Below are 26,570 nucleotides of genomic sequence, written 5' to 3'. Positions count from 1 at the left end.
TCTCTGTCTAGTCTGATTTGTTCTCCTGTTAATTGTTTTGCATGCACAAGCTAACAAGTCAGGTCAATCAGTGAACAGGGTGCACAGCAGTGTTTCTGTACACAAACATGAAATTACACCAACACCAGCTAAAAACAAATACCAACAGACTCACACCCTTAATTTTTAAGTGTTTCCTCCAGTTCTACGAGCTGGTCCTAAGGTCAAACTCAGTCCAGTTATACCATAATGCTACTTGTTTATTAAATGGAGATGTATCACTAAATTAAAAGTGGTTGCATCACACAAAGTAGTTCTTATGTAGAGATTTGTTGTTGCTACATATTTACATCCACTAACCAGCAGGTGTAACTGTAACTGTTACTAACTGAACCAAATGACTTTAGGACAAAATCCTGTTTAATAACAATGTAAACTGGGAAGATTTTAAGATATTGTACCTCAGATTTAGTTAAAGATATGACAACCCCCACCTAAAACTGTTATTTTTGCAAGTTATGCTATTCCTGGTGAGTTCCTGTTTACGTAGTCAATTGCTTCATAGTGAATGGCACTACAGCTGTTTATTAGCAACTGCTTTTCACATCCCAATACATTTTTAAAGGTGCAGTGTTTTGAATTTAGTGGCATAGAGCGGAACAGACTTGGCAGAAATGGAATATAATATTCATAAATATGCTTTCATTTGTGTACAATCACCTGAAAATAAGAATTGTTATGTTTCTGTTGCCTTAGAACGAGCCCTTTATATTACATATGAAGCAGGTCCTCTTCCACAGAGACCGTCATGTTGCACCGCCATATTTCTACAGTAGCCAAGAACGAACAAGCCAAACACTGGCTCTAGAGAAGGCCTTTTGCGTTTTTTTTTTGCGAGTTTTGCAGCCATTGTAGGTTGTCCTACACGGGGGGAGGGTGAGGGGAGGGGTATTCAGTTGGTTGCAGTCTGCAATCACACTGCTAGATGCCAATAAATCCAACACACTAGTCCTTATCCTGTTAATAGAGCAACCTGATATTATAAATCACCATTTTTAAAGCTATCTAGTAATTAGTAAGAACTTGAAGGACTTTATACGCAAACTTAGTAATGTAGTAGAGCAGATTTATGAATGGTCTAGCTGATGCAAACTAATCCTGAAATTGTGTTGATGGAAACAATTAAATCTTTACTTTAAATATTTGTTTAATCTGGTTATTCCTGTCAACATACGGAATGTACATTCACCTTTTACATTCAAGATTAAATCCAAGAGAGGTGGTGGGATGTCAGCGTACTGTAGGTGTGCAGGTTAACAGTCTCCATTAAGAGAGAATGTCAGAATTCAAACGCATTTGAAAAGTATACTCACAACAAGACTAGGTCAAAACCTAGTATATGGCTGAACAGTGTATGGTCAATGTGTGAAATTGTGGCCGATGTGTTACAGGGATAGTCAGTGGTAACGTCTATAATATGAAGTGGATATTAAATATTCATCTGCAATTTTCTGTAGTGGTCCCAGTAAGATTTGCTGATAAAATGTACTGAAGTAACATATCACATGACTAAACTACATTTGAGTAAAAATTATAAAAAGAGTTGTAATGCAGTTACAAGAACAATACTTTCCACTTATATTTGGGATGTTTGATTTGAAAGAGAACCTATTTAAATTCTAACCACTAATGATCTGTCAACTCCCCCTGTGCTTTCATCTGTTTCACTCTGCATTGAGTGTTTTGGCAGTGATGGTTATTTGGGGTGCTTTAACTGTGTGCCCTCCCTCATGCCTCTATGCACCTTTTTTCTACTTCTTTCCCGGTCAATGATTATGGCTGGAAAATGTAAATGAAAGTTTTGACAGTATTTCATCCCGGAGGCTTATCTCCACCCAGTTACTGCAGTTACAGTCAAATCAAGCACACCTGCAGAGCAGCCATCCCACACTAAACGGATATAACAGCTACATGAGTGGCATGTTTTACCTGCAAGACTTGTGTTTTAATGCTGTTGTTCATCATTTGTGATGTGAAAACAGAGAAATAAAAAGCTTGCATCCTGGTATTAGTTCAATTATAAAATCTAAATGCACCACGGAGCATCTCTTCTGCCAGCTGCTGCCAGCCGGAGAGTTGATCACACTGGACGGTAGAAGAAGAGACGGCAGAGATGCTGGTATGCGTCTGTTTAAACAGGAGTTTAGCCAACTTTGCTGCATTTAACATTGGAGCTGAAAGCATCAGAGAAGGAATGCTGGCATGCTGCTGTCCTCTGCTTCCATCATCCTGTGCCGATCCATTTTGAAAGAGCACGACCAAAGGGAAAACTCCAACATTCGGCCGGCCAGCCAATGATGAAACTTCATCACTCACTCACTCACAGACAACCATGGTTATGGGGCTGGTCCATGACCAGTCCAGCCAAAAAAGGTATGCTTGTATACTGTACAGTATGAAGAAATGTTAAACTTCAAATTAATGGGTGGAAGCAGACATCTTGGCCCAGATTTGAGATACCGCACCAGGAACACTGGCTTATTACCATCAGAGGCTAATCAAGCACGATTAGCTAATGGATTGTGAGCTTGAAGCAATAAAGGCATGCATTCAATGAATACCCCGATGGAAAGTAGGTTTTATATTTTATTCCAAAACCTTCAAAATAAGTTTCAAGTTCAAGAAAGTAGAATAAGCTTAGACACAATGCAAAGCATCATATACAGACGGATAAAATACATTTTATATATTGCAGACAAGCCATGGTGGGTCTTACATATGTACAGTATGTATGTAAACTTTTATGTACAATCTTTTTTACATATACAAAAAGCCTTGTTTCTATTTTTCTTTGTATATATTTATATATATATTTATTTATATATATAGATTTTTCATATACTCCCCACTAGCATTTGTACTACAATAATGAAAAAGAAAAACATTTACATATATGTCAATCCATTTTTTCTTTTTATATTACAAATGTATTTTCATAAAAATATATCTCTGTACAAAAAAAAGTTTTTTATTCGTTAACATATTCTCTTTTCTTAGAGACACTTTCCCAGTTTGCTCTCTGTAGTTACACAGTCTGCTTGAGTCCACGTTTGTCCATCTCTTTACAGGTAACCCTTTTGGTGTACAGCAAGACATTGACATTGAATCTTTGCCTTTTACTGTTTTGTTGTCTTGTTGAGGCGTTCAAGGGCCATGTTGATCTCGCTCAGGTGCTATGGGTTGTCATGAGTTTTAAGTCTCATTTAGAGCCTAGTTGTGAGATCTTCTGGAATGCCATGAAATAATGTAAAAGAAAAAAAAAAAAGAAGGAAAAACACGGGACCTTGTAATTACTTTGTTGCCATGATGAACATACAGGAATGTCTCTGGTAATCTTGTAATCTCTGGTAAAGCAGCTCTCTGTAAATATTTTGCTATATTATACTCTAGATAAATTGGACATTCTCTTTTTATTCCAAGGATACTGGCAACACAGATATTTTTTTTTTTTACTATAACTGCACACAAACAGAGGAGCAGTTGTGGGATTACAGATATTGAACACAGTATAGATAAATTCTGATGCACAATGAAATACAATCAGTAGTTTTTCAGCAATAACTCCAGTGATCTGATGACAACTTGTGGAACCACCAGTCCTTTCGTATCTCCATTTGTAGAATAAAAGCTTTTCAAAATACATCTCCTCTCCCTTTCCCCCATGTTTGAGACCATTAGACGCACTGAAATGGGCTGAATAGTGAAGGCAAATTGCATGAAATGGGCCTGAAAAACACAGCAGTAAGTGTGGCTTTATCGCAGCCGTCTATATGTGGTGACGGTGAAAGATGGAAGATTACAAATATATATAGTAGTGGATGCAGAATATGTCACACAGCATGACTGATGGATTGCTTGGTTTTTCAACAGCTGTACAATGTGGCCAGTACTGAAAAAGTGAGAGCTCTAGCTGCAGAAGGAAATAGGAAAGCTTTTGGTCTAGTCCCTGACTGTGAGAGAATTCAGTGAACTTGATGGGAACTCAAAGACCATAGCTGTGGTCTGTTTCATTATAGAAGAGATGGTGAGGAGGAGAGAACTCAGAGCTGCGTCTGGCTGATAACGAAAATGAACCTTGGATGAACAGAGTTTCTGTCTTAAAATATGCAAAGAGAACCAGGAAGTAGCCAGCTGCTATCAAGAAAGACTCTTCTAACTCTTATAACACGGCTCCATCCAAAACCCACTGATCTTCGTTTTCATATAACTGTGCTGCACTTTGAGAACTTTCTGGACTAACCCAGATGGGTTAAAAAGAAAATATTTCTATAGATGTAGCGCCCATTAGGTGGAAACTCCCATTCCTGCAAAATAACCAGCATGAAATGAGATTGAGAACTTGAGAATGTCCACATTAAGAAAAAAATTCTTACTGGTGAAACTAAATGAAGCAACACCAAGAAGTGATTGAACAGTTAATCTTAATTTTGTAATTTTGCCTAGTTCTAATTTGGTTGAATTTGGATTATTTTCTTTGGTTGAAAAGGGAAGTTTTTAAACTTTTAAAAACATGCATAATAAAAACAGTCACACAGGCAAGCACATTAATTGCAAGATGTTAATCTTTGCACATCAAAATACAGTACTAATGAGCACATTGCTCATTTGAAAGCAAAAAAAAAACAAACTGATGGTTGCAGCAACATCCTAACAAACTATGATAACAAGGACTGGACAAACAAGAAAAAAGAGCTCTAATTTCAGATATCTGACATAATAATATTAAAATCCACTAATCTTAGTAAATAAATTATGGTGTTCAGAATTCCTGAACACAAAATTACAGCCACTTGAGCTGAGGTTCATCATATTAGTATCGTGGGGTTGTACCAAGGCACTATAATGAACGTAAAGTGCTTATTGGAGACTGGAGGAGGTACAAAAACATGGAGAAAATATGAGCCTGGCCCTTTAAAACCACTGCTGAATTCCCTAAGACTGAGCCCTTGTTGGTAAAAACAATCATAGTGTGAGCTTATGCTCATGTATTATGTTTGTCCAAATCTACAGTCTAAATCTATTCAAATAGAATCAGTTCCATCTAGGGAGTGGGGGCATCATATCCAATTGCACCAGCTAATCACATTTGTTTTTTTTTTACACTCAATGCAGCTTAATAAAGTTTTGTGTAATGTGTGTTAAATGCTGCCATGGGAGGAGTGAATGGACGAGAAAAGACCAAAAGGGGCCTTAACAGAAACTAACTGGAAAGTAATGAAGCTATCCACTCTGCTGAAATATTTGGAGCAATTTCAGAATGAAAATAAATGAAATGCACAATGCAACAGCCGCATAAAACTATGAGAACTGACTACCAATGCCTTCAAGATAATGCGAGTGTAACTGCTCCTCTCCCCATGAAATCTCCAGGGTAATTCAATTGTTTCCTGTTCCATGAATTTACGACAAGAGCAGGCAAGGGGCAATATTCTATCTGTACTGTCGAGATAAGTGAGAGCTTTAAAAGTAATAAAATTGTAAAAGCAATTACCAACCCACAGCGAAACTGACTGAAGGAACAATACAGTGATTGGTTTCAAAGGCCTGGATTTCTGAAGGAAATTATGTACCATAGTTGATTGTAAAGACCTTATTAGAAAAACCTGTTGGCATGGAGGTTGATTTTGACTGTGAAAGCCACACCCATCTGAATATTATATATATATATATATATATATATATATATATGTATATATGCACTAATGTACCAAAACAAATCCAGGCAAGTCAAATTTTCCTTCAAATTTCCAGCAATATTAACACTAAAAAGAAAAAGGATGCATACATATTGAATCAAAGGAGTGAGGATGTTTTTGACTGTTTTTTTGGAGTCAAACATTACATAATTGGTGATAATGTTATGATGGATTCACAATTTGATATGGGTTCGACAATGAAGCAAGACTAAATTAAAGCAAATTGCGCGTAATGGCTCAATTTGCTGCGGTGAAATTGGAGCACTATTCACCCCACTCAGCATCCACAGGTTACACAGGTATGGGCATAGTAAGTAGTAAATAGCTGGGAGCAGGGTGTTTGAAATACAGTAGGTTCTTCGGCTCCTCTGCTCCGACACATTTTTACACACACATGAAAAGGGTCACAAAAGCATGGATGTTTTGAATCTTCTCTTCTCATAGGCATGTCATTCACCAGATAAGGTAGAGTCCTGCTGTTACGTCTGAGTGTCAATTTGATGGCGGTTCCCTCCTGTGTCGCACTTTGAAAACAATATTTTCTGTACATCACTCCTCAGCTGCCACACGTTTGAGGAGTTGTAGCATTTGACGCATAAACACTTTTTACCATACTTATCATTTCCAATTTAATGCATGGGAGTAATCACTATACCAGCGACTCCCTTGCTGTCACAGCTCTGAGGAAGCTTTCTGCATTTTCTACATTTTCATGATGAGCGAGGACAAAACAAAGCAACACTACTCTTTTTCAAAGGGATGGAGCTGTCAGAAGTAAACTTGAAGGAAAGACCTGAATGTAATTCAGTGGGAATGAATCATTGACTTATCCATTCTTCAGACTCAAGCGCTTTCAGTTGAACATTTCAAGGGTGTTAGAACATGACCACACTTTGATCTTGTTTTCCTAAGGCCAGGTTTAGGGAGCTCCTATGCATCTTGATATCAGCGAAAAATACAGTATACCACCTTCAAGCCGTTGAAACGTGAAGGTAAATCCAGGGTTAAAAAGAATGTGGAAAGTGGAGAAATTTGACATCAGACTTGCAGTCTTTCCAAAGAGAATGTGCTACTTGTCGCTCTGTAACCTGGTGCTGCGGCTTTGTTCAGATTTTTAGAAATAGAAGGAAAAAGAGAGAGATGTGGTCCCAAGGTGATTGTATATCCATGGAAACATCAATGTTACCATCCATTTATGGACCCGGCCAACGTCTTTTTTTCTCCTCAAGTGCCTCAGAGTGAAAGTAGCAGGAAAGTCGTGACCAAATGCTTGTGTGAAGCAAATGAGATTATTTACTCCTGTTATACATTTTGATATAAGTGTATCTGTTAAGAGAGGTGGATTTGTCTATCCACACTTTCTTCTCAGTATCTTCCAGACACAAAAATGTGAAGTGATTGCACATGAATCACTATAAACGAAGAAAAGATGAAAGTTGGAACTAAAAACTTATACTGCCTCCTGGTTTAGTTTTCACAGTACTTGTTCTACTGTAGGTAGACATGAATTTAATTTATTGGTGTCCAGAGCATCGAGACATCAGACATAAAATGAAACAATATGGAGGGATTTAAACAAATGATCCTGGTTGAATCTTTGGGGGGCTAAAACAGACAGGAGATATTTGGAGTCATTGCAGATGCTGCTACCACAAATGTGTGCAGAATTATACACACACATGCACACACTCTCTCTCTCTCCCACTCACATATACACTCAACCTCACTAAGTGCTTTATTTCAGCAGCCCTCGCTACGCTTTAACCCCTGCTCTGGACACAGCTGCCTCAGCAAGCAGAACTTCATCCCTGCTTCCAAAAAGAAAAAAAAAAAAAAAAAAGATGAGTCAAACTTAAAAAATAGTGACAGGATATGTGTCTCCAACATAGCCTTCAAAACTCACTGAATTTTTAATTCATCTTCAGCCAGAGACTTGTGTCCTCAGGAGTAGACGTTTGGAGAATAACAGGGTTCCCAATTACTCATGACAAAAAGCAAGCAGCGTTATAAAAAAAAAAGGAAGAAAAAAAAAAAGCAAATGGAAACCAGAGAGAAGAATGAATCGAAACAGCCCAGACTGTCTCTCTCTCTCTGACTCACACAGGCCAACGCGGCGCTGTCCACCATACAGTTCACTTGCACAGAGATCTCTGTTAGCTACAGGTCAATATTTTGACTTAAAGTTGACCATAAAATTCCCTTTGGGTTTAGGCGGAGGGCGGTGAGAAAAGTCATCACAGCTTTGCTTCCAGTGTTACTCCTGCCGGCTGCAGTTTCAGGTGGAAGCTTTTCCTCAAAATGTGGAAAATGATAAAGAAACCATGTAAAGTCACAAAAAGCATTTTTGTTGTTGGCATTGGTTACAGTCATTGTCTTCACATGGTTTCTTTTTTTTTTTTTTTTTTCTTGTCTCCTGCAGGTAAGAGCTTTTGCCACTGGAGATATTTCTTGAATGTATTTCAGCAAATAAAATAATCTTTGTCTTGCCCTCTGCTCAAGGATCTATAGATGTCCTCTGTTGGCAGGCAGGCGAAGATGTGGTGCACTTCTCCTCCCCTAACTGAATCAAGGATGATGCATGGATGTAAAAAGGGACGGGTGTGTAGGAGAAAGGACAAAACATGGTGAGAGAAGGGCAAGGAAAAGAGGAATCGGAAGAAAATACCGAATCCCGAGAGCAAAAATGAGCAGGTAAAAATATAGTTAAAAGGAGATAAACAAAGAAGAAAAGGTAAGAAATAACCAAAAGAATGGAAATGATAAAGATGAAGGGGGATCACAGAGAAGAGAGAAGACACAAGAATTAATGTAATATTTTAAACAGGGTTAAAATTGAAAAAGAAAAAAAAAAAAAGTATAAACAAATTAAATGAGAGTCATTAATATGAGAGATACAGATCAAAGGAAACGCAGAAGCATGACATATTGTTCTTGGAAAATTCCTGAGGGATGGTATAAAAGGTTTAGTTTTAAACTGGATTCTGAAAATCTGTCTTGTTGCTTCGGCAGTTTTGATGCCTTGGATGTGTGATTAGCTAGCAACAATGTGATAACTTCTTGTTTCTCAACTTTAATAAAAATGTGGAATCCGAGGATGCCTAAAGTATCATGTGTCATGTAGCCAGATGGCCTGGTGGTTGTTACCTCTGGAGGAAGCAGTTGCTATACAGCTGTGCACACTGTGCTGACTGTGAACTCTGTCTCGTTGGCCATGATGTCGGTGGGTTGAATGTTGCGGTCATACATTGGGTTCTCGAACGTAGCTCGTCCATTAGTGTTCTCATGGCCCACGTAACCATTGAAGGGGACTTTGGGTCTTCTTCTGAAATGAAACAAGTCAACGTAAACAGTTCAGTTCACATTGGGGATGGACAATCCAGTTTATCCAGCATAAAGCAGAGATATGTGTCATAATATGGATTAGGGCTGCAATGAATAATTATTTTCACTATTGATTAATGTGTCCATTTTTTTTTGATTAATCAATAAATTGCTAAGTCTACAAAATATCCAAAAATTGTAAAAAAAAAAACAACAACAAAAAACTGCCATTCTTAAGGTATCATCTTTAAATTTCTTCCTTTGTCGGTCGAACAATATCACACTCAAAAATACTAAATTTCAAATGATACAAAACAGAAAAACATCAGCATATAATTACATGTGAGAGGTTTACTGGAACCAGAAAATGTTTGGCTTTTTGCTCGATAAATGCTTGAACAATTTATTGGCGATCAATATTTTGCTGATTAATTTTCTTTCAATCGACTAATTTAATTGATGGTTTCAACACTTCTATGGATTTGGTCATACTGATTTGTACTGGCACAAAGTCTTTTTTTAACTGTCACATCAGCACTGTGAGCATCACACATGCAAATTGAGGCAGCTCCCTCGCTAGAGAGGCAGACAAGTCTTCTCTATATTACATATGATGATTTTCTCGTATTGAGGTCAACATATGCCTTGACGGATTGAAGAAATCCATATCAAGTTAATGCATTTTGTAGAATGTATGCACATTTATATTCCAAGAGAAATCAAGCAAAAGTAAGATTCATATCTGAGGCGAATTAATAGAAGTAGATTAATCCTTGACTTGAGTGCTTCAAATGGAGATTTTTGTAAATATCAGGACTAAAATAATGCCATAATGTTGCTTGCAGATGATGCAAACATGTAAAATATATCAAATATATAAATCTTACCTATGTTTGTAGAGGTACAGAGCAAAGCCTGCAATGATCATGGCTATAAAAGGCACTAGGATGGCTGCCGCCACTGAACTGCTATTAGGGGGAAAGTAGCCTGGGTTGTCTCTGCCGGGATCTAAGCTCTCTGCAAGAAAGAGAGAACAGTGAGGCTTTACTTTAATATGACTTCAGTACAATATGAATCCAGACATTACAATCTAGTCACATAAACACAGTTAAAAGAAACTATCCTCCCCATCTTCTGCCACAAACTTGTGACAAACGTTTAAGGCAAACAAACTGAAAAACACTGAAATAAAAAGGAAAGGAAGGGCTGCCAGGAATACTTCATTCACGCATAATAGACTGAGCAGACAAGTGACTTTTTAAAGTTTATTTCTATGCTTTATTTTAATCCCCCTCCCCTTATCCCCCGAACGTCAAATTCCATTATCCTAACAATGACTCTTAATTACTGACATCAAAGGCCGACAGCTATTAAGTCATTTCAGATTCATTCTCTAATTCATGGAGGTGTGTGTCTGCAGCAGCAACAGCAGAGGAATGACAGCCCACCTGTTTGCCACAGAATGCCAAAAAAGCTCCAATAAAGAACGAGTGACAAACAAGAAGGAATTCAATTAGCGGGTGCTGCGGTGTTTGCCAATCAACCCCCTGCTGAATGAGCGTGAGCACACAAACAGATGCACAAACACACTCTGCACTTACACCACCACTGAGTTAAAACAAAACAGGGAAACGTCGACAAATTGGGTAGGATTACTTCCAAGACGTCCAACCCCACCCCCGCAGTCTCACACATCCGTTTGCTCGTACACACTCCAACACATACACACGAATGCCCTGGCACCAGCCCCAGTCCTCTGTATTAATAAGGAGCTGTTTGCTCAATCAGTGTGTTGTGGCTGGGTGGGGTGGTGGCTGGTGGGGGGAGAAGGTTCTACACCTGCTGTTCAGGCTCCTTTCTCATTACTGAGAATTTTCACATCCACTTTTACTGTGTCCACAACTTTCACAGTGCATACACATACTTAATCTATGTTAATAACACATAACATACCTTCATGCTTAAAGCTATACTATGCAACTATTCTGCATTACAATCTCTAAAAACAATTAGACCTATATTTTGTTGAGTTGTGTACATTATCCCGAATGTTTCCAACAATTTTCAAACCCAGAGAAATCAGTCATTTTAATCAAGGTAACGATGACGTTTCATTTGGTCGCCTGTCAATAGCGTCTCTACCACGCCCACAAGATAATACATTGGCAGCATTGTGGTTGTCCGTCACAATGGTATCTATCAAAGAGTATACGCATACAACATAATAAAACAATGTTGTGGTTGCCTGCCAGAAATTGTCATAAATTGAATTGAAATTATTCAGTTTTAAGTCACATTTTTATGATAAACTTTTTAGATCTTGGTCATTTTTAACTGCGTCTTTTAACCAGATGAAGGATTTTAGTCACTGGATGTCTGGATCTTAAGTTATCAGAGAAACAAGCTGAGCAAGCGTTAGCAGCAGCTCGGCCAAAACAGCCCCTTCCGGACGTCCTCTTTCCACCGAACCGCATCGGAGAAACACAGTGGAACTGCTTTACTCACTGTTTTAACTGTTTTATTCCCTGTGTATGTTTGTTTTGGAGAGGAGGAGTCCTCTGTGGATAATTCGGCTCGCAGTAAAAACCTACTGAATGTCTGAATGTCTGTATGTCTGTGTTAACGTGAAACTGCTTTATCCAGTGTTTTTACCTGTTTTAATCACTGGATCTGTTTGTTTTGGAGAGAAGGAGACCTCTACGGACAATTAGGCTCCCGGTAAAATCATTCTGAGTGATGAACACTAAAGTAATCCTAAGAAGCTGGTAGTTAAACAATGAAGACAACAACTCCCATGATCCCACGCTACTTCACACTGTCACAGTCCGTCTTTTGTTATTGTTTTGACTGAGAGACCCCTAGTCGCAGAAATTACATATTGCGTGTTTAATTCAAAATTCCTGCTCATATCTGATCTGTTTTTATACCTACACTGCTGTCCAGTCTGTCTCGCAGCCAATATGGAATCCACTCCATCTAGGCTTTTCATATGAGTACATATTTAATTTAATGTAAATCAGAATGTTCTATAATCGTGAGTGTCCACTCAGGAGTGAGATTAAGTCAAACTTTTGGGGTTTCATATTAAAACTTAAAATTCTTGAAATCTCTCTGTACATCACAGTATTGCTGATTAGCAGATAATGTTTTAAATAGATTAATTAGTTTTCACTGTTTACACATAGCATGTGCTTTTTAACTGGATTGTAACTGTGGGTGGTAGCAGCAAAGTAATGTTGTGAAGACACAGAAGACATCCCGACCTTTTGCAATCCTTAAGTCTTTCCCAAAAGTCTTTTTTTATATATATATTTGCTCAGCATAAAAATGCACAACATAAAATATGCATGAACACATTCTTTTTTATCTACCACAGGTGATTTCTTCATTTCAGACATGTGAGTATTTGTACTTGCAGGTGCATGAAACCATGGGGGAAACTGGGGGGAATAAACCTCTCTGACAAACACATTACTGCTTGACTGCAGCAGCCATCCAGACCCATGGAGTCAGGATATAAGGATTTGTTGTATATGAACTGTAGCGAAAATCACAGCGAGGAGGATCACGTGGGTGGGATTTCTAGGTCACAAACTTGAAGCAGAATAATGATAGCTGCAGACAGTTGAAAAAAAATGCTCTGTATCTATGACAGCGTAGCTGAAGATGCTGAAGAAACCAAAGAAAGACACGCAGCAAAGAATGTGTGATATTTACTGTATCACAACTGTGAGATGTGGGGGTTACATGATATGGCAAAGACTCCACAGGCGTCCACACACTACCCACAAACTCCCTAAGGAACAATTACGGAACAAGTATGAGTGTGTATACGGATGCCATCCTCTGACTATTAACCGTGTTTTTTGATCTGTGTTTGTCTCTTTCTGCTGGATTCACAGCCACATTCTCCGGGAGTGTTTTTGCATTTGTAAAAGTAAATAAATGACTAATTCAACACAGCAAATTACATACTGTGAAAGCACTTGAAGCTTAGCTTGAGGGTACTACACATATCTTAAGAGAAAGATTTTGGTGACAGAAATCCAGACAGGAGAAAACACACAGGCATACAGTTCCGCCCGGAGACTGCTCGGTCACAGTGGTTTTTTTATAACCAAGTGGACAGCTCACTCACCCAGTCTCTGGAGACCAAATTGTCCAAAGCCTTTTCCTCTAACAAATCCCTGGTACACAAAGGAGTTGGATGAAGAGATGTAGGACACCTAGGGAGAGAGAGGAATGGAAGACAGACACTTTATGTGTCACATCCACACTTTACAAAGGAACATATCATCAAAGTGTCAGCAGTGGGTGCACGCAGAAAATGAAATATCATGTCAAAGGAGCTGAGAGGGGCTCTTATAGTTGACATTTAATATGATGTTTTTCTGCTCAAGAGCACAAACATAAACAGTCTAAGCTACGCTGCACACATGTTACACGCAAAGGAATACTCATATGTAAATACATGTGTTTTGCACTTTGTGAAACATGCACATAAAACTACATAAAGCAGCACACACATATACTGGGACCTGTTTTTTTTTTAATTATATGTGGAGTGTGTGTGTGTATTAGAGGTGCCTGAGGTTGGGGGATAATATGGGAGAGAGGAGTGGAGGGGGTCTGTCGAGTCCTGATTACCAGGCAATGATTTAACTGACATTTTAATTAAAGAGAAAACTCTCTGTTGGCCCTCCATCTCCCCAGAGTGACAAGGTTAGTGTGTATGTGTGCTTGTGCATATTTCACAACATGTGTGTGTGCGTGTGTGTGTGTGTGTGTGTGTGTTTGTGGGTGAGAGTGTGATGTACCATATTTGCAGTTAAAAAGAGAAGTGTTGTATTGAACCTGACCCTGGGCTTGCACTTACATGTCCGTCTAAAGCCCAGTTGTCTATTTTGAACTTGTTGACAAAGATCTCCACAGGGCCTCTGATCTGGTGGACCTGTAGCAGCAGCTGGGCTTCCTCCCTTTTATATGTACCTACAAAAAAAAAAAGAAAAAAAAAAGGTTTACAGTTTACACCTATATACTAGGAATTCAGAAGCTAAATATGATGCATCTCCTGATCATGGCATCTGCTTCTCCCATCATGTTATGTTGACTCTTCTCTCTCTAGCGACCCTGTTTTATTAGCCATGACAGGAAGTCAAGCTACAGTCTTGACTGAGGATCAAATCCAACTATAATTTCAGTAGCAATGCTACTGAGACCATCGAAGAAGACAAATAAATGCTTTGAGCACATGTGTGCAACATGATTTTTGACTGTGCATCAATAGAATAAACCTTTCATTTTCTTTTGTGAGTCCATGTAGTATTGATGACTCAGTCACTGACAAGTCACTGAACGTTTTTAATAAATGAGATATCAATCTATGTGAATTCTAACTTGTGATAAAGGACGTGAACCCTACACTGGCTAAAATTTAAACAAAACAATGCATCATTTTCTGCTTAGGTCCACACAAGGGAACCAAACTACAGGTATAAACATGTAGACACATTTAAATACATCATAATAATTCATAATAATTAGTTAAGTGAAAATTTTGTGTCCAGATTTGTACTTAATGTTACATTTTACATTGATGCAGTGTGTTTTTTTTTCATGCAAAAACAACAATCTTCCAAAGGATGACTCAGCAACAGTTATTTCTGAGGAAAGTCTGACAGTTTGTAGCAGTGGAAAATAATTACTACACTGGGATGAAGATTGATAGCACCCAGGTACAGAGGAGTGAACTGTCCAAGCCTTTGCTGATGCAAATTTGCGTCTTAATGATCACAGCTGCGCAGTGATTATGCCACAGGGGAAAAAAATAAAATGTGTGCTGTTCAGTTCCAGCAGTAATGATGTACTCCATACAGCGACCACGTTGAGTTTTTGCTCCCTGTCTTCACTTCAAGTTATCTGACAATTGTCTGTTTAGATAAAAACCAAGGATGAGGGGTCTGTAATATGAGAATGAGTTCAAATAAAATTTCAAAGCCATGCATGTTGTGTATAAGTGAGCTTTTTTTTTAAAGGTTTGGACTGTGACTTCTGTTTTTGGTGTACCAACCAGCGAGTTTGAGTTCCACTCCACTGTGGTCGATGAGTGTCCCGTTGACCCGGTTGCTAAAGGGCTCAAAGGCAGTGATGCTGAGCATAGCCGGCTGCTTCTTCCCCAGGTACTCATAGGAACCCCTCCAGAGAGAGTTCTTAGCAAATACACCACCAGGAACTGAGAGAGAGGGATCAGGGGCATCACAGGAGGAAAAGGATAGAGATAGAAGTGGCAAAGAAATTATTATTTTTTTTCTTTTTTTGTGAAGGTTTTGTGAAACTCTTTAATTTTAAGACCTGCAATTGTATAACTTTCTGTGCCAGGAAAGTCAAATCATGTGCTGGGTTTCCACCTTTAAGCTGAGATGAGGAACGAGTCAGTGAGATCAGATAAGCACTGTGGATAACTGTGGTGAAAGTTAAATACAAGAGAGAACTTATTCTGACACACATTGTAAGTGAGAGAAATAGTAATGAATTAAAGTATGGTGATCTTTGACTCTATTGATTTAACTAAAGTCAAATCTACTTCAGGGCACCCTGCTGATGGCTTACTGAGAACCACTGAGAGAGAAGGAAAGTGAATAGAAACAACATTTTATCTTAAAAACACAAGAAGGACCTGTCTTACCTGGTAATTTGGATGGTGGTTCCTGCACTGTCCCCACTGGGTTCCTAACACTCGGGCGATTATCAGCTGGGGAGCATAACAACACAGTTGTAACTGAAAAAATAATTTATTAAGTTCATCTTGTGAACGTGTGAAGTGTATGCCTCAAGAAGTAAAAATAAAAGATCTATTCTTCTTAACATAACTTTAAGGTAATTGCAAAAGGAGGATGTCATCATCAGCACTTCCTGACTTCCTCCATGACTAATAACCCCTGTGTTGTCCAGAGTGAGGGCTGTCTGCGACGGGACTTGACTCATGCGTCAAAGAGCGGCCTGGGTGTCCCTGCCGGGCTACGGCTAAGTCAGAGACACAGTTTTGCAGCTTCAAGGGAAGCACTTTAATAATGCCTTACTACTCACATGGGGCTGCAGGAACTACACCACAGTAGTAAACATACACCCACACAGACAAACAGAGCAAAGAGGGCTTTACACGCAACTACAAACAAAGACAGGTATACTGATGGTAGTTTATGAGCACAAATATCATCTTGGATAAATGTATACAGACACAGACAAACACACATACACACACATATTCCTACAGCCTTGTGCTTTATTAGCTGCCAGTCTTTTGAGCCGTCCTTCCATCACTGTGCCCACAGGCGCTGTTAATATCCTGTATGTGCTAAGGCCGGTTCTTTTTCTTGCCTTCACTCTTAATGGCGGGGCCTTAAAAATATCCATCAACCTCTATATTTCAGCAACAGCTTGGCACAGGATCCATCACATGGATATCCCCCTCTTGTATGTCTTTCTCTTTAAGCCATTAGAATTTGTCTACCGTAGATAATTGTGGTCGATGACTCCATTTTTTTCCTATATGTATTTAGGCCAATGCTTGGGGGTGTCTTAATGGCAGTCTATTTGTCTGCTAGACCTTGTTAACACTGCCTCACCATTTATAAGAGGTACGTCTTCTAACCTAATCAATGGGATGCATTGGCCTAATCAGGTTTTGCACCCTTGTTAATTTCAAAGCTTAGGTGTGTGTACGTGTGTGTGTGTGTGTGTAATTCCATGCGGTGTAACTGTGTGATGGATGGGCCATCTTGCCCTGGCATGTGTCTGAGAATAAGCAAGTGTTAACAGAGCTATTCATCCACATTAGGTGAATCCCCAATTTCCCAACCTCTGAGTCACCACTGAATCTCACGCCAGTACGGCCCCCAGTGGTTTCCATAAAAAGTGCTGATGGAAACTGTGCATTATAACTATGAGGTAAAATATTTAAGTGTTTGGTATATCTGTGTGCCTCCGTGAGAAAGTGGGTGGCTACGTGCACACGTTTGTAGTTGTTATGAGGTTTGGTGCCTGTATGCATGTGTTTAGGTTGTTTTCCAAGGCCATCAATATGTTGGCATTCACTTAAGTCGTAAGTAATTAAGCAATAAATTTAGCCACAGCAAAAGCAAAAAGGTTGCATGGTCTTTGCATATTTATATATTTCTCCATGTTTCCTAATGAAAGTAATGCAACCATATTTATACCTGCACAGTAAGGTGGTTTCCCAGTCCAGCTCCCGTCGGACCTGCAGGTCCTGTGCTCTGATCCACCAGCCAAGTAGAAACCGGGCTGACATGTATAGATCAGCGTGTAGCCAAGGGATGGCAGTTCAATAGCTCTCACATCAGACTGGGCTGGCAACTCCGGCTGGCTGCAGTGGTGAGCTGGAGAAAGAGAGGGAGAGAGAGAAAGAGAGGGATTAAAGAGACCAAAGAAGAGGAGAGTGGAGCTTTAGAGAAAGAGGTAAGGATGAGAGGATGAGCGGGGAGAGGGATCAGAAAAGCCACAGATAAGAAAGAAAACATATTGTGGAAGAGAAAAAGTGAAAAGGAGAGAGCCAAGGTGGAGATGTGGGGTCAAGAAATAGCGTATGTAATATGTAGGTGTCAAATTTGGGGAAATTACAACTCTTGCTCAAGGTTATGTTCACCACTCAACTATACATATGTTTTTACAAGAAAAACAGACTGTGTACTTACCTATGCACTCAGGTTGAAAACCACTCCAAGTGAGGTTGGGCAGACAAGTGCGAGAAATGGAGCCCTGCAGCAAGTAGCCCTTTCTACAGCTGAAGAACACAGTGCTGCTGATCTGAAAGTAGACACACATGAGGATGTGAGGATATTGTATAGAACACAAAGCAGAGATTGCACATAAAAGTGTCAGTTTAATGATCATTCTGGGGTTTGTTCTTACATATTGTTCTTACACATCCTCTTTTTACGCTCTTGGAGCTGTAAGTACTTTTATTGGTAGTTGGAATACCTCTACCTGGTGAGGATAAACTTTGCTGTCATTTCAAAGTAAGGATAGCTCATTATATGTGCCTATAAAATGAAAGAATTAATAAGAATTCTGACATGGTTCATTGGATCGTTATGGAAGATGAAAGGATATAATTTTGTTGAATTTTCAACATTGGTTTTATATTGTGTGGGGATGAAAATGAATAGTAAATATATTTCTTCATATATTGTTAACATATTAGTATTTATAAACATGAATTTGAAATAATAGGGCTGAGGAGAGTAATAATGCTACTCAAATGTATTATCATAAAATGTGTCCTTTTCAATATTAAATTATTTTGAGTTATGTCTTTTGTTATGTGGATAGAATAACAATACACACAATTAACCTACCCTGCCCCCTGTAATTCTCTATAGAATATAACAAATGAGCCCAGAAAAAAAACATTATTAACATAGTTATAGTATAACTAGAAAGAAGGGTCTGGAGCTGAGAGGTGTACTTTCTCATAACATCAGTATTGATTTATCATTGCCGTCCACACTGTGACAAAATGTAAGTTGCAGTAATAATGGAAGAAAATACATTAGCAGAAACACTCTTTCGGGCTTTAATATTTTTTCTCTGAAGTGGTCCGCATAAAGAATGGCACATAGAAAGGTTTCTAATTGATTGTTCTGTTCAATTTCCTGTTTGACCACATATTCACACCTGATAGCCTTGACTGTTGTTCTGATTTCCAAAGAGAGGAATGCCTGGGTCTCCACAGGTAGTGTGAGTAGGATCTGAAACACACAGACACACACACACACACAACAATTCTATGATAACTATTTGCATGTTAAAGCAGATTCCATTCAATATATACATGTCATCCACAACAAATAGATATATCCCTTAGAGTCATTGTATGGGAAATTGCATTTTCACAGGCCTGGCATGAAAAACTGACTGTGGGAGTGAAGGCCATAAATTACTGTATGCAGACAACCAGGCACGCATACACATGAACACACCTACAATGCACACGTGTGAGTGAACATCCGCCCGCACACTCACACAGAGAAATCCTTCAAAGTATTTATTAGTGATCTGAGCACATTCTCAATCCCTTCTCAAAGCAGCTTACAACACAATGACAAACTCGCAGGCCTTATTAGTACACACCCTGTTAATCAATTAATTCACACATGGCATGCACTATAGCTTTTCAACAATCGTTAAACAAAGTGGCTGATAAATAATGCATAGGTAGTGGAATTACTTGTGACTTTTGGCTATAATGAATTCATGTTTAAACTAACTGTTATTGTGTAAAAGGTTTGCATGTGTGAATATTTTACAGCACTCCAAATACCAAAACAAACCTAAGGGCTGAAACATTGCATTTCATTTGATCTGGAATTTCTATCTGACCACATGTTCAGATTTCCTTGAGTGCTTCTTACTGCAGCATACACATGTGTGCCTTGTAAGTGAAATGGTATTACTCTTCCTTGTTTAAGTATGTTTATTGCTTAAGGGAGGTTTATTGCAGTGGGGACCAATATGTTCTGCTGGCACAGGGCCAAAACAAAAGAATAAAGTTTGATACTCATGCAGTCTTGCATTACTAGACCTTAAGTATCTCCACACTACTGTATGTCTGCACTGTGCCAGTGTAGATGAAATATTTGGCTGAATATATGGTCATTCTGAAATAGGAGAAATAAACATTGGGTTGTTTTAATTAATTATCATAATTGAAAAACAGAATCAATATAGCTTGTTTGTTAGGTCAAATGCTTGTTATTCTTTCCTTGTTGCAAAAGTCAATCAAGACCAAAAGAGTAAGCATGAGGGAGCGCGATGCAAAAATCAGCTAATTGGAAGCTTATCCCACTCTAATACTGTACCGTTAAAATGTTACCTGAAAGTAATGACATGGAGTACATACTGGTGCAAGCAATCACAACACTCTTTCAAGTCATTACTTTGATCATACCAAATACTATACATACTCCAAGTTAGAACATATCATAAATAGAGGAACTAACTTACCTATACAAGAAGGTTGCGTGCCACTCCAGGTGCCATCATATTGGCAGTATCTCCTGGTAGAGCCCACCAGGACGAGGGGAGTGTAGCAGGAGAAGGAGACGGAAGAAAGGTAGGTAAAGCCTCTGTCCTCCCTCTTCCCCTGGGCCGGCATCCCTGGGTCACCACAGAACACAGCTGCAAAGACAAAAACAGAATGATGGAGAATGTGAGAAACAGGAGAATGTGAGGTGACCCACTAACCATGTTGGGTTTTAATAGGATATTTTCAAAGGGGGGTGAAATATCCCACAAGGGACATACTGTGTTTATACTTAACATACTTGGATAACAGAAAGGTTGGACAGACATCAATGACATGTAATAAAATTACAGCATGGTGCCACTTACGGAAGCACTGAGGTTTCTCGCCACTCCAGTTGCCGCTGCCCTGGCATGTTAACACAGTGGGCAAGGACAGCTGGTAACCTTGGTTGCATGAGTAGCTGATGCTGGAGCCCCAGGTAAAGTCTGTACCAACAACCTGTCCATTAGGGATGGTGGGTGGTGGACCACAGACAATCGCTACAAGGAGACACAGAGAAATTGCAGGATTTTATGTATTTTGCAAATTAGGTTAAATTATGTGGTGCTTTTCAGTCTAAGTAACCATCAGTATAATTTAAAATGATGAAGAAAATATAGTTCTGAAGTAATGTCAAGAGGCCAAGGTGGAAGAATTATGTAACCCACCCAAAATTTGCTCCTTTCATGATCACTTCTTGCTCCTTTTCTGTAGCTTAAGTCATCTTCTATATTCATCTCATTACCATATTGTAATTCATGTCATCCTGCATAACTATACCTTTACAGAGAGGTTTGGTGCCATTCCAAGTGCGATCCTTGGTGCAGATGAGAGTGGAGGCCCGGTCAGCATCCATGGTGAAACCAGGAGAACACTGGAAACTGACGGTGTGGTTGTAGGTGAAATCACTCCCCAACCTGACCCCATTGGCTGGCACTCCAGGGTCACCACAATTGATTACTGCATGGATAAAAAAGTAAGAACAAATGAAAGGGGTAATATAATTGAACAATGATCACAGACCTAGTGGAACACAAGGACTGAGGTGATGAGATAGTGTGTTTGGCTAATGAAAACAGAAACAATTCAAAAGGATATTATGTCTAAACCATATTATTTGATGATTTAATTTGCTTTGCGTTTCATTGTACTCAATAAAGCAGGAAATCAATATCACACACTTAGGATGAAATACAAGCAAGTAAACAAACAAATTTAAAATTGCACTAAAGATGGGTCCTCAGAGTTAATGAACTGTTATGTGCACTCGACCCAAGCAGTCCACCTCACAAACAAAACTTGACAATTGAAAAAGCAACATAGTTTATGCATCTTCACAGGTAATTAGCATTCATTCATGGACATCTGCTATTGGACAATATATTTCTACCGCATATATGCATAAAAATATTACTTACTCTGCAACTGACAAACTCTTCAATCACAGTCACCCACAAAGTGACTTAAGACTTATGTGAAAGAACTGTCCTTGTACTTTGTCTGGTTTAGAGCTTTTAGGATGCAGAGACTACATTTTGCAAAGGGTATTTCACTACAGTACCTCCCTAAAGCTTAAAAATGAACCACATTTCTCCTAAATTATTCTTTTACATCCTGCAGGGAAAACAGTATGATTGAGTAACAACAGTGAGAATTCCACTGTGTGACTCAGCAGCATCATAGCACAGCCCTGCTGTAAATGTCTGAGATGGAAAATCCAGGGTACAGAAGGACAACTTGTATTAAGTTGCCTTGGGACAAAAAGGCATTATTAACTGCATATGACTAACGTGCCAGCGAAATTCCCAGTGGGGTAAGGAAACTGGGCCTCTTGGAGGTGTAATGTCTCCTCTTGACTGAGCAAGCACATATATGTCCATTGGGCTGGTAAGAGTGTGATGTGTGGAGCCACAATGTCTATCTAGGACTATTAACCCTATAACAATACTTACAGGGTGGAGACACAGTGAGATAACGTCTCCTGTTTTATAATAATATTCTTAGATTATTGCTCATGAACACAGTTGGGAGGGTTACTTTAAAAATGTATTCTGATACAATTACCAATAACTAGGGATGCACGATATTGGATTTTTTGCCAAGAAAGACAATATATGAAGGAAGAATTTAAGAAGACTGGAGTTCAGGAACTCAGCCTTAAAACTTTAATGAACCTGCCAAGTGGGTGGAGCAGCAGAGTTGACTTTGAGTTCATTAGACAAACAGGATTAATGTGTAGGATTTAATCTCTGGTCCACACTCCGGAGCAGAAAGTGGCAGTAATGCACCTAATATGCTGGTTGCCAACTGCCGTTATAAATCAAAAAGATCCCCCCCCCAAAAAAAACAGAGTGGTACATCCTGTCAGCCGAGGTGTTTCCTATCTGTGCAGCCGAATTTAGCAGCTCCTCAACGGACTGTTTCATTTCATCCTGACAGTCCCGGTGCCTCCTCCGCAGGCTCCACTTCACTCAAGCTGCCCGTCTTCCCACTTTAACCTGAATAACAAACCGGGGCTCGGTGCTCTGGTTGAACCCACATGGAAAGCCGAGGCTAACGTTAGCTGAGAAGCTAGCAGAGCATTAGCCGCAGCAGGGAAGCACAGCCAGCTAGCCTCTTCTAGCCTCCCAGCTAACGTTAGCCCCGGTTCTGCATGTGGAGTCAGAGCGCCGAGCCCCAGTTTGTTATTCAAGTTAAAGTGGGAAGAAGCAGCGGGTCTGACGGGCAGCTTGAGTGAGGTGGAGCCTGTGGAGGAAGCACCAGGACCGTCAGGGTGAAACAGTCCGTGCAGGGAAGAACAGTCAGGCGGAGGAGGAGAAGGCAACAAATTGGCCTCTCGTAATCGGCAGAAATGGCCGATGCCGATATTTCATTTTAGAGCTGTTATCGGAAATAACAGTAATATCGTGCATCCCTACTAATTACCTGTTAAAAAAATGTAGTCAGTAACGTAATCCAAGTATCAAAATATTAAAGTAACATAACTTGATTGCTTTCTGTTACGTTTGGATTACCTCAATACCAAGTATGCGATAAAGACAAGAGAAAAGAACTATCTATAAGATGACTTTTACTGAAGTGTATTCTGTAAGACAACAGAACAATTCAACCTTAGAAAAGAAAATGGGAAAACCAAGATTTTTAGCATCAGACATGTGTCCTCTGCTCAGTGTATTTTTAAAGAAAAATGACTTTTCTTTAAGCAAATTCAGAAAATAGCCTATAGACCTACAATCAAAGTGCACAACACATAATGTGCATTACAGAGAACGTTCTCAGGGAAAGACTCTGATGAAACAGCGCTTGGCCCACTGGCTGTGTGAAGCTATCACACAGGTACACCGTATGTCGCAGTGGGGGGAGACCTGGGGGTATTGTGCTCACTCTATGAGAGCTTTGTCCTCCTCCACAGCTCTTCTCAGAAGAATGGCAGCGGCAGACATATGTGCAACAGCATCATGGGTTTCATCATGTCCTTTTATTCAGTTCTATCTACGTGATATGTCTGAGTTTTCTATAACTCATTCAGTAGTGAACGTGCTCGGCGATCAATGACACACAGCTCTGGATACATTACGCACACACAGTGATCTCGGTGGAGAGCTGTTACTCGCGCTACAAGCTGTTATATACTCAAGCTCTCTTTTAACATATTTCTACGAGTCTTTGGAACTGCCATAGTGCGTAATGACAGTCCCTGCTTACTCTCCGTACGTAAGTTCACTGTGTGTGAAGTGTGTGTACGTGCGTCTGCTGTGCGGAACCTGCGCACGTCTTGTGGTATCATCCTCTTCTCACACCATCATGGATCAAGTGAGTTATTTTGCCCTCTTGTTCTTGTTTTGCTTACGTTTTGGACTTTTACAGTGCATGGTAGTATTGTTTTTTATTTTAAAATGTATCATAAAATTGTAATCCTGCTAATAATCTCCATTTTTACTAAATGTATCGGTAATCTGATACGTCCTTTTTTCTGTAACTTTAACGGAATAGTTACCTTTATCTGTATCCTAATTACATAACGCATAATTCCGTTACTCCCAAAGCCTTCTGGTGAATAGTACACTGCTGTACACTACTAAATAACATGTGAGTGTTTTTTTTTTTTCCTCAATAAAGTAGAAATCATTCAACTAAGAGTGCTTGTATTCACAGCCCCTTGAGTCAGTGAGGGTGTACTATCAAAGTGCGTTCACATGTACCCTTTCACTCCTATGGATTACTGAGTTCTGAAATCCATAATGGTGCTTCTTAGGTTTTATCCTTTCCATTCAGAAGAAACTGGTGACCTCTATTTTCTAGGGTCTCCTGGCTTTGTATGGCAACTGTGTGCATTTTGTGAGACATGATGATAAAGCACTGTCAGTCAGACCTGTGCCATACAAAAATTTCATACAAAAATCTGCTATTACAGGTGGTTAATATGACTTCCATGTTCTCCTGCAATTCTTCCGGATTATTTCCTATTTAACCTGCATTACCATTATCTAGAAAGGCATGGATATGTATTCTGCTGGTGTCAGAACTGTTCACCAAACTGCAAAGTGTGAACTACTGTTGCAGTACATATAAAGATGAGAGGCCAGCAGGTAGACAACTCAGAGCTGTGTAAAAGCCAATAAAAGGGAAATCATCCTCAACTGAGCATGAATTTCCATTTAAATATGAATCAAAAGATAAGCACTACATATAGATTCACTGAGGCTCTTTCTCTGTAAGAGCTGTTAATTACCGGAGCACTCGGGCATGTTGCCGGTCCAGGTCCCGTTTACAGTACAGTGTCGGGTGAGCAGGCCAGTAGAGTAGTAACCCTCCCTGCAAGCATAAGTAATGGATCTGGAAAACGTTAGGCCATCGTGGATCAGGATCTGGGAATTCCTCGGAGTTCCCGGGTTTCCACAGGAAATCACTGAGAACAAGAGAGAAAAAGAGACAGAAGCAGAAAGGATTAGATACTGTTCATTTACAGACTAATTCCTAAGTGACCAGAGGGGAAAGTGTACATGTATTATGTGTGTGTGGTGTAAAATAGAGGAAGAAAGTACAGGTTTGAAGACACTTGGCGCAGTACCATTGAAGACTTTGCATTATCGAAACCTTTTTGGAAAGATCAGAGACGGAAGTCTTAATTATATATGAGAAATTCTCCTCAACTTTACTCTCTCCTCATTTCACTCCTTTTTTCTATCAGCTTATCTCTATTTAACCTGTCCACCAACCGAATTGCCAAAAACTTCAAATTACATTTTTGTACCCAGCAATATAGTAGTAAATAAAGCTGTGTAAAATACAGTATAACTTCCAGTCAGTGTTCTTCTGTAGAGTATTTTCAGGGAACCATGAAGATCCGTTCCTTATATGACTTAGAGCATGTTTATAGTACTCCTGATATGTATTTTAATAAGACTTATTCTAAAAAGTACACAAATGACGGTTGGTTTTCTAATAAATTCCTTTATACTCCTTCACCTGTGTGGTATGCATTTTCACTCAGTTTGTTTTCCCTTCCCTCACTTTTTTTCATCTGTCCAACCCTACCACCACCCTCATCATCTTCCCATGCTTCCTACTTCATAAGTAACTCTGCTTTGATGGGCATATCCTTTGCTCAGAAAATCCCTTGGTGTCTGTCCGGCCGCCAGCGATGGTTCTGTTCATTACAGTCTCCAGCTTGCCCCGGGCCCTCAGAGCCCCGTGGGCATTGCCCTCCCGTAATGACCAGATGTGGCCTGGCCCTTGAAGTCTGTGCCAACTGAGAACAGGTGGGCAACCTCAGCTAGTGGGCATACCACACACCAGAAAGGAACGAGACAGAGTGAGGCAAGGGAGAGAGGTGGCGGTGTGGAGAGAGGGGGATGAATGTATGTGTGTGTGTGTGTGTGTGTGTATGTGTGTGTGTGGAGGGGGGGTGTTAAGAGCACAAGAGAAAACAGCCTGGGAGACAGGATGAAGCTTCTGGAAATAGGCACAATGTATACAAGGATGAGGGAAGGAAAGGGGGCCATGTGATCATGGATAAGAAGAAAAAAGCTAGGAAAAAGAAATATTATATAACTGAGGATGGTAGAACTTACCAACTCAAAGGTGTAAAATTGAACCAAGTTTATGGATGGTTTTATCACTTTAGTGTTAAATAAATTTAAAAGAAAAACAAACAAAAAAAAAAACAGGTTAGACACAATGAAAAAGAACACATTATTAATAATTGTAAAGTTGATATGAAACCAAATATGAGAGCAGATGCTGAATGTCTTCAACAGGTGAAGGGCTACTGTTTAACACAAATAAACCATGCACACTACTGACAGTAATTGATTTACTAATGATGTACATCAGGTTCAATTCAAACAACTCCAACTTAAGTGTTTGCACAAGATCACCTCTTGAGATCATCCTTGATGTCCTCTCTCTATTTTACTTTTTCTGCTGAA

The 26,570-nt window shown here is 39.4% G+C and overlaps 1 protein-coding gene across 6 annotated transcripts in view; it reads right to left on the bottom strand.

Annotated features, from left to right (window-relative positions):
- csmd2 (CUB and Sushi multiple domains 2) overlaps positions 1 to 26,570 on the bottom strand; it is a 271,384-nt gene that overhangs the window by 4,642 nt on the left and 240,172 nt on the right. For 3 of the 6 annotated variants that reach the window (XM_044335073.1, XM_044335072.1, XM_044335068.1), the window contains 14 exons: positions 24,872 to 25,048; positions 20,920 to 21,099; positions 20,466 to 20,639; positions 20,079 to 20,252; positions 18,750 to 18,823; positions 17,768 to 17,879; positions 17,273 to 17,452; positions 15,742 to 15,807; positions 15,127 to 15,288; positions 13,933 to 14,045; positions 13,195 to 13,282; positions 9,944 to 10,073; positions 8,880 to 9,057; positions 3,387 to 8,295 (listed from right to left, as the gene is read on the bottom strand). In XM_044335073.1, the coding sequence (XP_044191008.1) occupies positions 8,898 to 9,057; positions 9,944 to 10,073; positions 13,195 to 13,282; positions 13,933 to 14,045; positions 15,127 to 15,288; positions 15,742 to 15,807; positions 17,273 to 17,452; positions 17,768 to 17,879; positions 18,750 to 18,823; positions 20,079 to 20,252; positions 20,466 to 20,639; positions 20,920 to 21,099; positions 24,872 to 25,048 (1,790 nt within the window). In that variant the 3' untranslated portion in view covers positions 3,387 to 8,295; positions 8,880 to 8,897. Of the gene's footprint in view, positions 1 to 3,386; positions 8,296 to 8,879; positions 9,058 to 9,943; positions 10,074 to 13,194; positions 13,283 to 13,932; positions 14,046 to 15,126; positions 15,289 to 15,741; positions 15,808 to 17,272; positions 17,453 to 17,767; positions 17,880 to 18,749; positions 18,824 to 20,078; positions 20,253 to 20,465; positions 20,640 to 20,919; positions 21,100 to 24,871; positions 25,049 to 26,570 lie in introns of those variants that run through there. The other 3 variants (XM_044335070.1, XM_044335071.1, XM_044335069.1) reach the window with 3 other exon arrangements.

This window comes from Thunnus albacares, chromosome 19 (genome assembly GCF_914725855.1).
Source record: "Thunnus albacares chromosome 19, fThuAlb1.1, whole genome shotgun sequence".
Classification (NCBI taxonomy): Eukaryota; Metazoa; Chordata; class Actinopteri; order Scombriformes; family Scombridae; genus Thunnus; species Thunnus albacares.
The sequence above is the reverse complement of the archived record's forward strand: the minus strand, read 5'-3'. Positions and strand labels throughout refer to the sequence as shown.